This window comes from Nyctereutes procyonoides, unplaced genomic scaffold (assembly GCF_905146905.1).
Source record: "Nyctereutes procyonoides isolate TBG_1078 unplaced genomic scaffold, NYPRO_anot_genome, whole genome shotgun sequence".
NCBI lineage: Eukaryota > Metazoa > Chordata > Mammalia > Carnivora > Canidae > Nyctereutes > Nyctereutes procyonoides.
The window spans coordinates 1,813,007-1,828,916 of NW_026575122.1; the positions used below are offsets into that span (position 1 = coordinate 1,813,007).

At 37.3% G+C, this 15,910-nt stretch overlaps 1 protein-coding gene across 3 annotated transcripts in view; it reads left to right on the forward strand.

The window, feature by feature from the left end:
* SPOCK3 (SPARC (osteonectin), cwcv and kazal like domains proteoglycan 3) overlaps positions 1 to 10,602 on the forward strand; it is a 409,070-nt gene extending 398,468 nt beyond the window's left edge. For 2 of the 3 annotated variants that reach the window (XM_055336503.1, XM_055336505.1), the window contains 3 exons: positions 3,274 to 3,336; positions 6,404 to 6,550; positions 8,905 to 10,602. In XM_055336503.1, the coding sequence (XP_055192478.1) occupies positions 3,274 to 3,336; positions 6,404 to 6,550; positions 8,905 to 9,077 (383 nt within the window). In that variant the 3' untranslated portion in view covers positions 9,078 to 10,602. The remainder of the gene's footprint in view (positions 1 to 3,273; positions 3,337 to 6,403; positions 6,551 to 8,904) is intronic. The other variant, XM_055336504.1, reaches the window with a different exon arrangement.
* The last annotated feature ends 5,308 nt before the right edge of the window (positions 10,603 to 15,910 follow it).

Consider the following 15,910-nt stretch of genomic DNA (forward strand, 5'->3'; position numbering starts at 1 on the left):
TACCTGAGCAGGCAAAAAATATTATACATCTTCCCCAAAGATTAGGAGAATTTGGCCAATTCTGTTTATTACTTTAATATGCTAGAAAATGTTACAAAACCACTATTAAGGTAACTGACAATAAGAATAGTAGTAAGAATTGGCTTATTAAGCAATTTCATGAAAAAGAATAATCATTTATTTAAAAACATGTTTTCAAGAGTTTCACCTTATAAAAGAATGTTTTTCTTTATTATGTATTCAATAAAACAGCAAATTCTTTTGTTGTAATTGGAGTGATCTATATTTGACTATATGGGGATCCCTGGGTGGCGCAGCGGTTTGGCGCCTGCCTTTGGCCCAGGGCGCGATCCTGGAGACCCGGGATCGAATCCCACGTCGGGCTCCCGGTGCATGGAGCCTGCTTCTCCCTCTGCCTGTGTCTCTGCCTCTCTCTCTCTCTCTCTCTCTGTGACTATCATAAATAAAAAAAATTAAATTTATATTTGACTATATGTTAGAGTTATATGTATAATATATAAATATATAATATATAAATAATATATCTTTGCCAGTGATTTTAAATAGTTGAAATCTTAATTAAGCACTCCAAGTATACCTAACTTCAAGGCCAGACAGCTGCCTTATAAATAGTAGGAAAAATATCTCAAAGTCAAATATTATGTGTAGATAAACAACTGAATCTACCATGATTTCTTTTGAAATCTTATTTTTTTTTCTTTTTTGAGAGAGAGAGAGAGAGAGAAAGCATGAGTGGAGCGAGGGGCAGAAGGAAGGGGGGAAGAGAATCGTAGGCAGGCCCCTCTCCTAGCGCAGAGCTGGGCACCAACCAGGCCTCCACCCCGCAACTCTGAGATCATGACCTGGGCTGAAATCCAGCGGCAGCCGCCTAACCTGCTGAGCCATCCAGGTGCCCTTCTCCTGAAACCCTAGAACCTACACACAGCTTGTAGGTCTTGTATGCGTGTTTATTCCGTGAGGTTTCTAACCAGGAGTCAGATTCAAACATTTTTGAATGTTCAGGCAATGTCATAGCAAACATATGGAAATATTACTTTTACTTTGCAAAAACTAGCCCATAGCAGTTCGGAAAAAAATGCTTTCAATATACTATTGAAACTTCAGCACAATTTTTTTTTCCTCTATGTTCTAGATATTATTTTTAAAGGGCAGAAAATTTTTAAATGTCTCTTCTCTAAGCCTGTGTTATGTAACTTGTTTTACTTTGCAAAAACTAGCTCAGAGCAGTTAGGGAAAAAAATGCTTTCGATGCTTTCAATATGATATTGAAACTTCAGCACAATTTTTCCCCCTAGGTTCTAAATATTATATTTAAAGGGCAGTACATTTTTAAATGTCTATTGTATGCTATACATACCTTGATTCCTATTCCTTTAAAACTTAGTATAAGAGACCCACATCATTATTAGGTAAAACAAAGAGATAAATTGGATCAATTTCAAAATGATATAGAAAAATAAGCTAATTATTTAGACTTTTCAAGGAAATTACTTTTTCTTCTTTTGAAAGATCAGATTCTTTTTGATTTCTAGAAATTAAAAAAAAATCCAACGTGCAAAAAGAATAATTCAACATATAACTATGTACCCATCACCCAGAAATAATTTTGTCATATTAGCATCAGGATTTTTTCAAATAAAATTTTAAAAGCATTATGAAGTTGAAGTCTCTTTTTCATTCCATCCTCAATCCAGCCTCCTCTCTCACTCTGCTCGGGTAGGCATAGGCACCATCAAATCTAGTTTCCAATCCGCTATTTGTACATTTACATGACCACATATGTTTTCATGAATAATTCGTACGGTTGTGTTTATTATAAAATATGGATAGGGTGTCATACTGCTTGTACCATTTTGCAACTTGCTTTTCTTCCCCAAACGTCATTTTTTTAGTTAAGTTTTTTCTACTTTAATGTCAGTAGAGTTCACATACAGTGTTATATTAGCGTTTGGCGTACAATAGATTGACTCAACAATTCTGTGCACTACCCAGTGCTCATCTTTAATCCCCTGGTCCTATTTCCCCATCTTTCCACCCATCTCCCCACTGGTAATGCTGTTTGTCCTCTGCAGTTAAGAGTCTGTTTCTTAGTATGTCTCTCTCTCTCTCTTTCAAAAAAATTACTTTTTCTTCAGATTTCAGATTTCCAAAGGAAAAATATGTGTTGGTCTTATATGTATTAAATTATAAAATATATGCTAAATATTCTGTCTCATTTCCTCATTACACTTTGTTACTTACATGCAAATTTAATGCCTGACTATTATAAGATTGGTGTAATAATTTTTAAATTATTTGAATAGGTTACACTATGCCTTTTCCCTACAAAGTTGTAGTATGGGAAAATAGGTACGAGTTTATTGGTTTGTTGTTTCAATAATTTATGATGCATTTTTATATAGCAAGTTTTTAGAAAATGAACTAAAATATATTGAGCTGTTTGAATATTATAAATTAGAAAATATATTTATTATATAAGAATATATATAATTTTCTATATATGATAACACAAGCCAGTTATATTGTTTCGATTTAGCATTTTATATTTCTCTGAAAATATTCTCCTTTAAGCCATTGAGTTTGAAAAAAGGCATGCTTATTTCCAAATTTAAGTTTATTTTTTAAAAGATAGCCTTTCGGAAATTTTTGTATATTATGTCTTATTTCCACACTGCATACACACTTGAAGTATCTGAATGAAACTAAAAAGAACAAAGCTTGTCAGCATTATTCAGTATCAAAATTGAGAATAGTATGTCTGATATAACTTGAAAGAGTATTGACTTTCTTTATAGATTACTTTTTTTAATATAAAGCTATTTCTCCGTATCATAGAGACTGTTTTAAATGAGGGAAAAACATAATCTGTTCATTGTTCGGGCACTAGCCCATCAGTTGGATTTACATTGCTGAGTTGACTGACCCTTTAAAAGTAAATGATAAGAACCACTATCCATCATACAAATATTTCATATTGTTTACTTTTTTCCCATCCACTTCGATCTCTCTGCAGAAAATCAAGATGACCTAATATCAGTAATTAGGAAAGTGTCTCTCTCTCTGTCTCTTTCTCTGTGTACACAGAAAGACACACATATGTGTATCTATAGGTAGGTACTCCATAAAAGGAACTGATATGTGGTATGTGTCTTTTTAAGCCAGGTAAAGACCAACTTAAAATTGGTAACATAGAAATCATACCTTTTTTGTTCAATTATAATCCTTGAAGTAACATTTTTAATGTCATTGCAGACCCACCTTGCCAGACGGAGCTCAGCAATATTCAGAAGCGGCAAGGGGTGAAGAAGCTCCTAGGTGAGTAATAGATCATTCTTCTGAAGCCTTTATTGCTTACATAAATAACCCCAGGGAAACAGCAACATAAAATCAATATTAATCCAACAAAGATAGACTACACTAAATTTCAGTAACAAAATTTATGAAGTTTTTGAAGGCCATTAAACTTACTTTTATTATCTTACCTATTGAAAGATATTATGTCTGTTTTATTACCCTAATATAATGTTCATTTTGAAAGTTATTAAGTGAAAAAGAGATTTTAAACAGTGCTAAAGTTAAAGTATCAGCAGAAACTTTAATTCTAATTCTATTGTTAACAATTCAAGAATAATAGCATTTATATATATATATATATATATATATATATATATATATATATAGAGAGAGAGAGAGAGAGAGAGAGAGAGATGGGTGAGCATGTCCTCAGTACATCAGGGAAGTTTGAATAGACTCAATGTTTTGTTTTGTTTTTTTTTTTACTTTTTACTAATTTACTTTTAGCAAGTAAATGTATATACTAGTTGATAGACAACAAATTTCACTCAAAGCCTTAAAATGTTAGAGTAACCAAGAGATTATTAAGCTATTATGTATAATTATTTTGTTCATTCTTCTAAACATACAATTTTCAAATAAAATATTTTTCAAATAATTTTAAAGAAATTTTATGAAGATTAGTTTGCATACGTACTTTGCATACATACATCCTTTCCTCGGCCTCCTCCGAAGTACCCACCTACCATGTATCAAATAGCCGTTGTCTTTCATTCTAAGAATGTTAATTCTGGGAAATTAACATTGCTCTATTTCTATTGTTAAGACTTACACTTTATTTGGATTTCGCCAGTTTTTCCACTGATATCTTTTTTTCTATTTTAGATCCAATGCAGAATACCACATACATGGTGTTTTTTGTTTTGTTGTTTCCCCATATATATGAATGCCCTTGAGTATTTAATGGCACATAATTCTATAATGTCTGGCTCTCGCTGAAGTGTTATGACATGCTTCCTTTATCATCACAACGTTGTGTGTTTAGAGGGGCTTTTTATATTACTTGAAAAATCCGTAGTTCAAAATGAAAGGGCTAATTGTTTTGTAATAAAGCATTTTTAGATGTGAGGAATTACCAATGTAGGATCTACAATGAGTCGTGTTTATTCATCTCTGTTACAAAATGCATACCCTAACACAGCCCCAAAGGGACGTAATACATCCATGCACAGGTGGCTTTGTTTCCACCAAGTAAAGCTCATCCATGTACAATGGGAAAAGCCAATGAAATTCAGTTGAAAAATAGTTTAGATTTGATCAAGGATCAAAATTCTGGATTTGATGATAAAGTTAAAAAAAGTGAAAATGTATTTAGTGGCCATTAGAGAGGAGTCACTTTTATGCTTTTTATATAATAAACATGGAAGCCATTATTAGAGACTCCTGAATGCCAAAATATTTATTTTAATTTCGGCAGGATAACGACACTTATCTGAAAATTAACCAGTTGTTATATAGAAGTAAAGTGCCACCTGTCCCCCTTTGCGGAGTCAGTCTTGGTTGATGTCGGTAGTTCTGGTAGGATCTTTAATGATACTTGCTTTCATTTTCAAAGGATACTGCCATAAAGGATAAATTAAATGGTCACCTTAACTCTGCATCATAACAGTTTCATATCAAATATATTCAAATTGTGTTCACTTTTTTAGAGGTAAAGATAAGAATGTTGATATTGTTTTAACTTTTGCTGCCCTTACATCCACAGAAGGCGTTCTCAAGCTTTCTGTATTGGTCATATTCTATCTTATTTCATTGAAAGGCCAAACCTTTCAAATGATTTACAAATTTTAAAACTAATTATTTATATATCAGAATTTTGAAACTTTTTAAAGAGATAAACTTAGGATTCCATATGGTTATGAGGTGAAATGGGTTGAGATAATTTCATATTTTATCAATTTATTTTGCAGGTTTTATTTTTCTTTCACTAGATAACTATAGTGTCTGGTCACTGAGAGGAAAAAAAATGGTCAAGAAAGACAAAATTTTTTACTCTCCTAAACCATACATTGTCGTGTTGATATAAACATTGAAGAAAATGAATTCACTTCTAAATTATGAATTAAACATTTATTATTAGCAATGTGCCAGGTACTGTTAGATTTTAGAGATGTGAAAATAAATGTCTTTTTTTTAAAGATTTTATTTATTTATTCATGAGACACAGAGGGAGAGAGACAGAGACACAGGCAGTGGGAGGAGCAGGCTCCACACAGGGAGCCCGACGTGGGACTCGATCCCAGGACCCTGGGGTCATGACCTGGGCCGAAGGCAGACGCTTAATCGCTGAGTCACCCAGGCATCCCGATGTCTGTCTTTCCCACTAGACTTACTTTAAGAGTTGCTAATATAACAATCAAAACTAAGGGAACCCAAAATTCCCAACATAGAGGATATCATCACCGTGTAGTGGTGAAAGGAGCAATAATAAAGCACACACACACACACACACACACACACACACACAGGACCTAAGAAGTGTATCAGAAATCCTCCAGCTTAAGAGAAGCCTTCCTATTCCGGGTCATATTTATGTCAAGTCTTATAATGTAAGAAGGAGGGAAGGAGGAGAGATTCCAGATGAGAAAAAGATAAATGCAGAGATGAAGCAATATTGAATTTTGGGAAAATAGCCTGAGGTGAATGGAAAGAGCTTGGAATACATGAATGAAAATTTGGGGAAATGAAAATAGAAAGTTGGCAGCGATGACAGTATGGGGTCAGGTGTCCGAGCGGCCTGGATGATTTGATACACGCGGCATTGACCGGGTTCTGATTCTGCATTACACCTCCAAGAACAGTACCCCCTGCAGAATGAGAAAGAGAAATGGCAGATTTGCTTAACCAAAGGAACCCAATGGCCTGCTCCATGACAGCAGTGACTTACCTATTGTGTTCAACATGAATCACTCGTTCACAACCTGGAGTGGGAAGGCCACGTGTGTATGTGTGGGTGAATTCACGCTTACTCAGCGACCATGGAAAGGAGCCCAGCTTATTTATCATGTGTGCATGTGCCCCCTCCCAGGCCAGTACGTCCCCCTGTGCGATGAAGATGGTTACTACAAACCAACGCAGTGCCACGGCAGCCTGGGGCAGTGCTGGTGTGTCGACAGATACGGAAATGAAGTCATGGGGTCGAGGACAAGCGGTGTTGCAGACTGCGGTAGGAAGGGTGATCTGTTTAATGATTTCTCAAAGCACAGGGAAGGTTCTAGAGAATCTCATTCATTGGTTCAAGCATTTAATGAGGACATACTCCTCCCTAAGAACATAGGATACATGGGGGTGGTGGGGAGGCAGTGACAAAAAGGAGTCACTTCTGGCCCATGAAAAACCAGCATCAACAATAAATGGAATGGCCTAGCTCAGGCACTTTAAGGTGGGCCCTTTTCACTCCTGCAGATGCAGGAAGGGTTTTGAGTGGCCCTTGCTCTCCTCTCACCTCGCACATGAGGCAGGCCCTGATGCTCTCTAGTCCGGGCCAGGGGACCCTCCAAAGGTCCCTATACCTTTGGAGAAATTGACTTCCGGAGTAGGTAGGCTCACTCACAGGAGAAAAGCTGAGCTTTTTAAAGTAAAAGTCCATAAATTGCAGCTATCTGGGCATATGGCTTTATGTCTGGGTGGGAAAATACAGTTTAAATGTTAGGAAGGTAATTATAATTAATATTTTAATTCTTTTTATGAACATGATCTTTATATACAGACCTAACAAATAATATTGCAGTTCAATTGAGCATCACATACTTGTATTTTAAAGCTTTAAATGTGGTGTCTTTTTTATTTCATAAAATACTTTTTTCGGGATGGAAATTTCAAGCGAGTATTTGTATTTGTTCGATGGTGGTTTTCGTGACAAAAGCCATTTAGCACACACACAAATACAATATGCACACTCGTGCTCATGCACACACATATGTAGTAAGGATTAATGGACTCTGTCTCAACTAACATACATGAGGAAAAATAAAAATAAAGCACTTGTATTTTAGATAATTTTCATATATATTTTTTAAGATTTTATTTATTTATTCATGAGAGACACAGAGAGAGACAGACACACAGGCAGAGGGAGAAGCAGGCTCCGTGCAGGGAGCCCAATGTGGGACTCGATCCTGGATCCTAGATCCTGACATCACACCCAGGGCTGGAGGCAGATGCTCAACTGCTGAGACACCACTACTGGGTCCTATCTAGGGGGTCCTAGATAATGTTTAGTGTCTTTTTTATGCAGTTTTTTTTAAGATTTTTTTGATTTATTTTTAATTTTTATTTCTTAAAGATTTATTTATTCATGAGAGACAGGGAGAGAGAGAGGCAGAGACACAGGCAGAGGCAGAGAAGCAGGCTCCATGCAGAGAGCCTGATGTGGGACTCGATCCTGGGTCTCCAGGATCATGCCCTGGGCTGAAGGCAGGCACTAAACTGCTGAGCCACCCGGGGATCCCCTGATTAATTTATTTGAGAGACAGAGCACAAGCAGGGTGGGGAGGAGCAGAGGGAGAGGAAGAAGCAGACGCCCCACTGAGCAGGTAGGCCAACACAGGGCTAGATCCCAGGATCCCAGGATCCCAGGGTCTCAGGACCCCAAGGTCATGACCTGAGCAGATGGCAGAGGCTTAACCGACTGAGCCACCCAAGAGCCCCTCTTCTATGCAATTTTTAAACTGATAGACTGTGACTGTTTAAACAATATAAATGGTAAACCATATAAAGGTGATCTCATCTAGTGCTTAAACGCCAGTTCTGCATTTATTTCTTCCGTGACATTTTTAATAGCTTGGTTTTGGTTTTCTAACCAGTGTTACGAGATTTAAGTAGGATTAAGTAGTATTCAGCACATGCCTAACATAGCTTTCACATGTAAAGAACACGTCTTTGTAATACATAGTTTAAAATGGCTGCCTTACTAATTACATCAAATATCAGTACGCCAGTGATGGATAAAGAATTCTAATTTTTTTTATGTTGTAGATAAAAGTCACATGGAGATGAATTCAATGAGTGAACAGGGAAATTGTTTTGAGAACACAACTTCTGTGTTTTCTCAGAATGTTGAAATTACTAAGAAGAAACCTGATGTTGGAGGATAGAAATGACATTGTCCTTACATGAGATGTGGACTTCAACGTGCGGTCTTGTGAAATCAATTTATAAACATTGGATTACGTTAGCAGGATTTGTTTTAACTAGCTACCAGAAAATTATAAGACTAAAATATTGGAAAGGGTAGAAGATAAGTACGCACTAACATTAAAGGAGTTGGAAAAATAAATACAATGAGCTTCATGTGCATTATGGCCTCCATAAATAGTAATGGAGATATTTCTAAATATTTTTTTTTAAAGTACTGACTTAGCTATGTTACTTTTCTATTGCTATTGTAATAAATCTCCATAAATTTAGTGGCTTAAGCCACAAAGATTTATTTTATTAATTTGCTTAGTTTTTATTAAGATTTTTACATCCCTCAGAAATTCTCTCACCGCTCAATCAAATAACATTAATGCTTACTTTTTCCCTAAGCTATCGATTTTGAGATCTCTGGAGATTTTGCAAGTGGAGATTTCCATGAATGGACTGATGACGAAGATGATGAAGATGATATTATGAATGATGAAGATGAAATTGAAGATGATGATGAAGATGAAGGGGATGATGATGATGATGATGGTGATGACCATGATGGATACATCTGATTGATGAGAGCAGAGATTGACAAAGTCTGCCTTTCTATTACTTACAAAGTGATAACCTATTGAGAATGACCTTTCCCCCAAACAAAATGATTCTAAAACTCACATATATTTTGTATAATTATTTCAAATACTGCAAGTAATGTCATAGAACTTTACGTTTAAATGAGAATCATTTACTTTGAGTTTTTATATGCCTTAGAGGAAAAGGAAATGCATAGGGAGCCTAGCCAGGCAAAAGGAAAGTTAGGAAGAGCTACTGATACAAACAAATTTCCATAAGAACAAACTATATAAATTTCCCACAAACAAAACAAGAACCAGTGCTTGAGGTCCTATACGTTATTTTTCTGAGAGAGATTCTAAGTTGAATTTACAACAACTTATTGGTGTCCTGAGTCCCAAGGATTTTATAAGAATAAGCGTGACCTTAACTGCTATTCCAAAGTAGCATCTTCCCAAGCCTACGGTGAGTGAGGGGATGCCCCAGGGTAAGAAACACAAGGACAAGGGTAGAGTCCTCCATCGTGTTTACATTAATAGTGATGTTTCCGATGATGACATTATTCTGGATATGCTAGGGTAGTTTACAAAATGGCAAGTATAGAAAACCATGGATTCTGAAAGTTACAAACTTAGTTGTCTTTCTAATTTTTTTTATTTTAATTCGGATAGCATTCTCATGTAGATTTTTTTTTTTTAATTTCTTAAAACAGCATGATTGATTTACCTTTCTAGGTTTATCTTTCTGACCAGCAATTTAGGGTACAGAATTTAAAGTAGGAAGACAAAAGGAGAGATTCATTTGAACCACATTTTCACAAAACGTTTGTCATTTGCCTCAATGTCAAATTTAAGAATCTTAATTCTCATTTTATTTCTTATTTTAGATAAAAAATTTACATTTAATCCTAGAATTATGACATTTTTATTACTAGTGTCGCAACTTAGAGACCGTATTGTATGGTGCCTTGCAAAATAGAAATAGAAAGGTTTTAGCATGCATACCAATATAGGATATTAGGCAATATTTAAGCACACCTAATTAACAAATTAATACCAGTAAAGGTACTGCTGCTGGAATGAAGAAAATGGAATATGTTTCTTTCTTTTTTTCTATTGTTACATAATTGCCATGTGGACTTGTTTATGATTATTGTGTAGAGTAGCATTTAAGATTTAACTGTAACAAAAATTACTTTAATTGCTGTATTTAAGTTAGCATGTTAATTAATTGTGTAGACATTTTGGCAAACCATCACTTTTAAGTATATCAGACCTATGGTTTTGTGCCCATAATACAAATGGAAAAACCTGTTGGATGTTACACATTGGTATCATAATTTAAACAGTGGGTCAACTTTTCTCCCAGTAACAATTCATTGAAAGTGAAAATGGTGAATTATTTCAATTTGATTTATACACACTAAAAAAAAAAAACTTTAATGTTGACTTTATGTAATATTTAAAGTACAATGCATTTTCTTTTTTACTGTTTCTGTATAGTTTACAAAATAAAGAATCTTGTAACCAAACTAAACTGTTTTCTTAATGATTTGCTGCGTTACAGATAGAAGCATAAAGGGTTCTTTTTTTTTTTTTTTTTTAATTTATTTATTTATGATATTCACAGAGAGAGAGAGAGAGGCAGAGACACAGGCAGAGGGAGAAGCAGGCTCCATGCACCGAGAGCCCGATATGGGATTCGATCCCGGATCTCCAGGATCGCGCCCTGAGCCAAAGGCAGGCGCCAAACCACTGCGCCACCCAGGGATCCCGCATAAAGGGTTCTTAATATTTTCCTTGATTTTTTAAAATGAATACATCACAAACTAGCTAGGAAAGTTGTTTTTGAAAATGTTGAATTTCAAAATCAGAGTTCTTAGCCTCTTGGATATCGTTTTTCTACGTATGTTAAAAATTATTTTTGTTTGTTGATTTAATTTTTTTTCTTTTGTCATAGAATCACAAAGCTGATCATTTTATTTTTGTTGAGGGTGTTATTTTTAAACCCATTTTTGTGATATCATTTTTTAAAATATTGAGCTAAATTTCTATAGTAACAGCATTTTTGAAGAGTGATAGAATAATTTATCTACTTAAAATGTATAAGAATTATAAAATATAAGTCATGGATGGTTGGAAGAAGACAAAAAAAAAAAAAAAAACCCTGCAAATTCTAAAGAGAGTTTTAGTAAATAGATTTAAAGTAACAAATATAGTAGCTTTGAAATTAAGCTATTTTTTAAAGAAACTTTAATATTTCAGCTTCCCAGGAAAGCAACCAATTCAATAGCAAATATAAAATTGAAAAGATCTACTTTTTAAAACTTTATATAAAGTATATGTGTGCGTGCAGTATAGATTTGTATTTATGAGTATAAAAGTTCAATTTGTGATGTACATTAGGTCTCTTGATCATCACTTAATTTACTTTGCATATTTTAATTTCATACAACTGTACTTATTTATTCCAAAAATATCAATACTGAGCACTTACTCTAACCCACACACGATTCCAGGAACTATAGATTCATTGGTGAACAGTCATTCGGAAGTTAATATTCTAATGTGAAAGGCGATACATTTAACTTTAACGCTAGACCATAACATAATGTAATCACATTCAGCACTGGGGAAAAAAATCAAAAAAGTTATTTTCTAGGTTTCATTTGGCTAAAAACTGATGTATTTTGAAACCTTAAAGAGAGTCCTTGATATGAAATCAAAATTTCAAGGGAGCATTTTTGGCTAATAAGAATCAAACTACCTTAACATTTTGTGTGGTTTTTTTTTAATTTTTTTTTTATTTTAGGCAGCACACATGCAAGTTAAAAATTACTGTGGATGGTCTCAATCACAACAAACTAAAATTTAAACTCAGTAGAAGAAAAAAGTAGAAACATAAAAATAAAACATCAAAAGTCCTTGGCATGTCAAAAATCTAATGTGGAAATCCATAAATGTTTTTTGCTGTGCATATCTAGCATAAAAATGTGAATATGTTATATAACAGTGTCAGGGGAATGAGCTAAATTTTTTAAATGTAAAATATTTTAATATTAATCGAAAGGACACACGGCCTAAAACAAACCTTTTATTTCTACCAACCTTTTAATAGAATAAAGTCAATTATGCCAACATATCAAAATCATTAGAATTTTGTAATTGATTAATAAAGGATCTGACCTTCCTGCAACATCCTTTATCTGGAGTTGAAGATGTTTTATACAAAAGAGTAGTTATTTACGGAAACTTTTCAATATGGGTTTCCCTTAACGGTCACTCCAAACGTGTCTTTTTAACTGAGATATCAGATATTGCCAAATTTTGCTATTGTTTTTTGGTCCCTTTGGGTAAGTTTGAGGAGTTCCACAGCAGAGAGAGAAGCAGGAATGAGATATGATACATCTGTGTTAAGGTGTAGCAGCACTTGCAGCCACATGCCATTTTGAATTTGTTGGGCCAAAAAGTCAAAATTTGTGAATGGCATTACTTATACTTTTAGAATAATCTAGTATTTGGGGAAGAAAAAGTAGAGATGGAACTGTAAGAAGTATGGATAGGACAATTTGACTTGGCCTCAAAAAGAGTATGAATCTGTGACAGGAATCATTTTACATTTGCCCCAAATTTGAAAGCTCTTATTTCCCCACGTATGTAGCACGGGCAGTGGACTATTCCCCAGTGTGATTGAACCAGACGGTTTTTCCTTACATGACATATAAAACTTAAACGTTTCTCATTTGTAGGATGCGTTTGGGGTGCTCATCATTTCACTGCAAACAGACGCTTTTTCTGAACTAATTTGACCACATGGAAAAAGGCAGGAAAGATGGAATGAAAATGCCCTTTGCTAGGGGCCCCTGGGTGGCTCAGTGGGTTAGACATCGGCCTTTGGCTCTGGTCATGACCCGGTCCCGGGGTCAAAGCCCCGCATCGGGGTCCCTGCTCCGCGGAGCTCCTGCTTGCTTCTCCCTCTTCTCTCCACCTGTGCTCCCTCCTCTCCCTTTCTCTTTCTCTCTCCCTCTCTCTTTCTGTCAAATAGATAAAATCTTTAAAAAAGAAAATAAACAATTTGCCCTTTACTAGAAGACACATTTGCATCTGAGCAAGAAGCAGATCCTAATCTGGGCCTCACATTCTTCTTGTAAAATTAGAATGACAGCACAGTTAAGTTGTATATATATTTTGCCAAAATAACAGTTAATTTTATTTCAGGGTGGGTCCAGTCAGTCACGTGAAGGGTGGACGATTGAGAATACTGATTTATTCATCAACATGTCTATTTGAATCAGCCTCATAATTTTGGGAACAACGAGTGTCTACTTCAATCTCAGTTTAGTTTCTGAAATTTGTGATCATTTGAATAAATGTATGTTTTCATGGCAGTGTATGTGCGTCTCTGGTCTGATTGATTGATTGGTCTGGACTGATTGATTGATTGATTGATTATTTGACCGGAGCGTCGTGGAAGGACCACTATTTAGAATAAAACTGCATCCTGGCAACTTGAAGTGAGGAGGAGCGGAGGAGAGCTGATGAGGTTAGGTGTCGCCTACACGGATCACTTTATACCTCGGGATGCCTGGACTTAGTATCCAACATCTGAAGCGCTCCACGGCCACGCAGGTGCTTTCGATTTGAAGCCCTAGTGCTGTAGGCACGTGAGAACACATGGCTCTTGACCAGTTACAAGACTCACCCACCGTCCAATTCCATGACAGTTTGATAAGCGCTCTCCCTTCTGGTTTGAGGAATTCTCATTGGTGTTTTAGCCCCACTCTATGAAAGAAATCTCAAACCATAGGGTGTCAAGGAAACGTGGGCAAATATCCCTAAAGAGTGTTGAGTGGGTCCCAACCACCTGCCAACGGTTGCCAGTTGTGTTTCCGATTATCCCTGAAAGGAAGTGGCTTCATGACCGGCCATGGGCGGATCATAACTCACCGTCTAGTTTGATTAGGGACCAGTTGTGCCAAAGTCTGGTCTAGAATCTTGCAAAAGAAAAACCCAACCGAGAGAGCCACTCAGTTGTCCTTCCCCAGGTGGCTGCAACCTGCGTGTCCTTAATGCCAGGGAAGACCCTGTCGTGTCTTATGAGCAAGGACCACCTCAGGCCGCCCTTGCAACGCCGCGGGCCTGGACTTGGATGGGGCTCCACTCGGAGAGCCGTGGGTTCAAACAGGGTCTGGGGTACACCGTAAGGGGAAGCTTTCAATGTTCATAAACATCACAGTGTCTACTTAACTCTTCGTGCTGAAGGGGAAGAAAAGACAGGAAGTGAAGTCCAAAATGAGAATCCCATGTCTGTCGGGGCTGCTGCGTTGTCTGCAGTCGTAGGCCCATCAACAACAGGCGTCTCTACTCTCCTCAGGCACTAGGTACCGTGCATTATTATTATTATTATGATGATGATGATGCAGGGGGCTCCTTCCAGACTCATAATGTGAGTCTTCGGTGTCTCTCGTTTCTCTGCCTCCTCTTTCTGACTTCTGGGAGTGGAAAGGATATATTACAAAGGAGAAACACACGCCAGTCCACCTTACGCTGCCCAGAGCCCAGATAGGAAGGGGTCAATATCAAAAGACACAAATTAATCTGTGGAAACTGTATTGTGCCGTCGTGATTCTTAGAATCTCTGTGCCCCAATAGCACGTCCCTCCAGACACGTGGCTGCTATACGTGCAACTCTACGTGCAGGGCACCTGCCATTGGGGAGCAGGTCTTCGTGGGAAGGGATGCAGCGAGCATGGGCATCCCTTCAACAGAAAGGGAAAGTAGGCGAGTCCCTGGGGCCAGGCATGAGCAACAAAGGGAGGTTCTCAGCAGTCATGAAAATGAGTAAAATCAAAGCCAAGCGACTAATGCAACAGGTTAGTGAGCCTCCCTTTTACTTCTTCAACTTTACCCAAAATACTGCCCTAGCCATCGACACTCGTCTTCGCCACCATGTTTCCCGCCAGTCATACATCTCTAGCCAGGTGGCTGTTCTGTGATACCAGACACAATCCAAGGTAAATAAAACTGGGAACATTTTTTTTTTTAATTGGTCACCATCCATTTCTTGACAACACCACATAGCAGCGGGGCGGGTGGTGCAGGTACGCTGACCGGGTGAAGCCTTCATTCCAGAAGCTTCGGCACCAGTAACAAGCCCTGAGCCTTTCATTTCCCCAGCAGAGAGGCAAAGTGGCTGGAGGTTATCCTGTCTGGAGGTGGTGTACACGGGGAAGCCCTCCGCATGGCTGTTTGTAGCTGGCAGCTGGATAGTTGATGACCAGGCCTCATCCTCTATGTCGGGAACCGAGCTGCCTCAGTCTCATTATTTCCTGCCACTCCCAGTGCCTCAGCGATGGCTGAAGGCACTTTCATTTGCCCTTCTCGTCTCCCTTTCCTACTTCTCTCTCTTGGCAAAGTATCAGAAGACATAAGTCGATTTTCAAAGTGTGCGCATGCACGTAGGCAGACACGCGCATACCTGCCCCCCCACAAGCCCACACAACTTCTCTCACACTCACACGCACTAGAGAGAAAGAAAGCACACATTTACTCTTACTTTTTTTTTTTAAAGATTTTATTTGTTTTATTTTAGAGGGGCAGGAGGTGGGGCCAGGGAGGGGTTGGGGAGGACCAGAGGGAGAAGGAGAGAATTTCAAGCAGAATCTGCAAAGAGCTGGGCTCCGAGCCCCATGCTGGGCTTGCTCTCACGACCCTGAGATCATGACCTGAGCTGAAATCAAGAGTCAGGCGCGCCTCACCGATGGATCCAACCAGGGCCCTCATGCGTTTATTTATTTTTTAATCGGGAAACTTACTTTGAAATATTTGTGAGT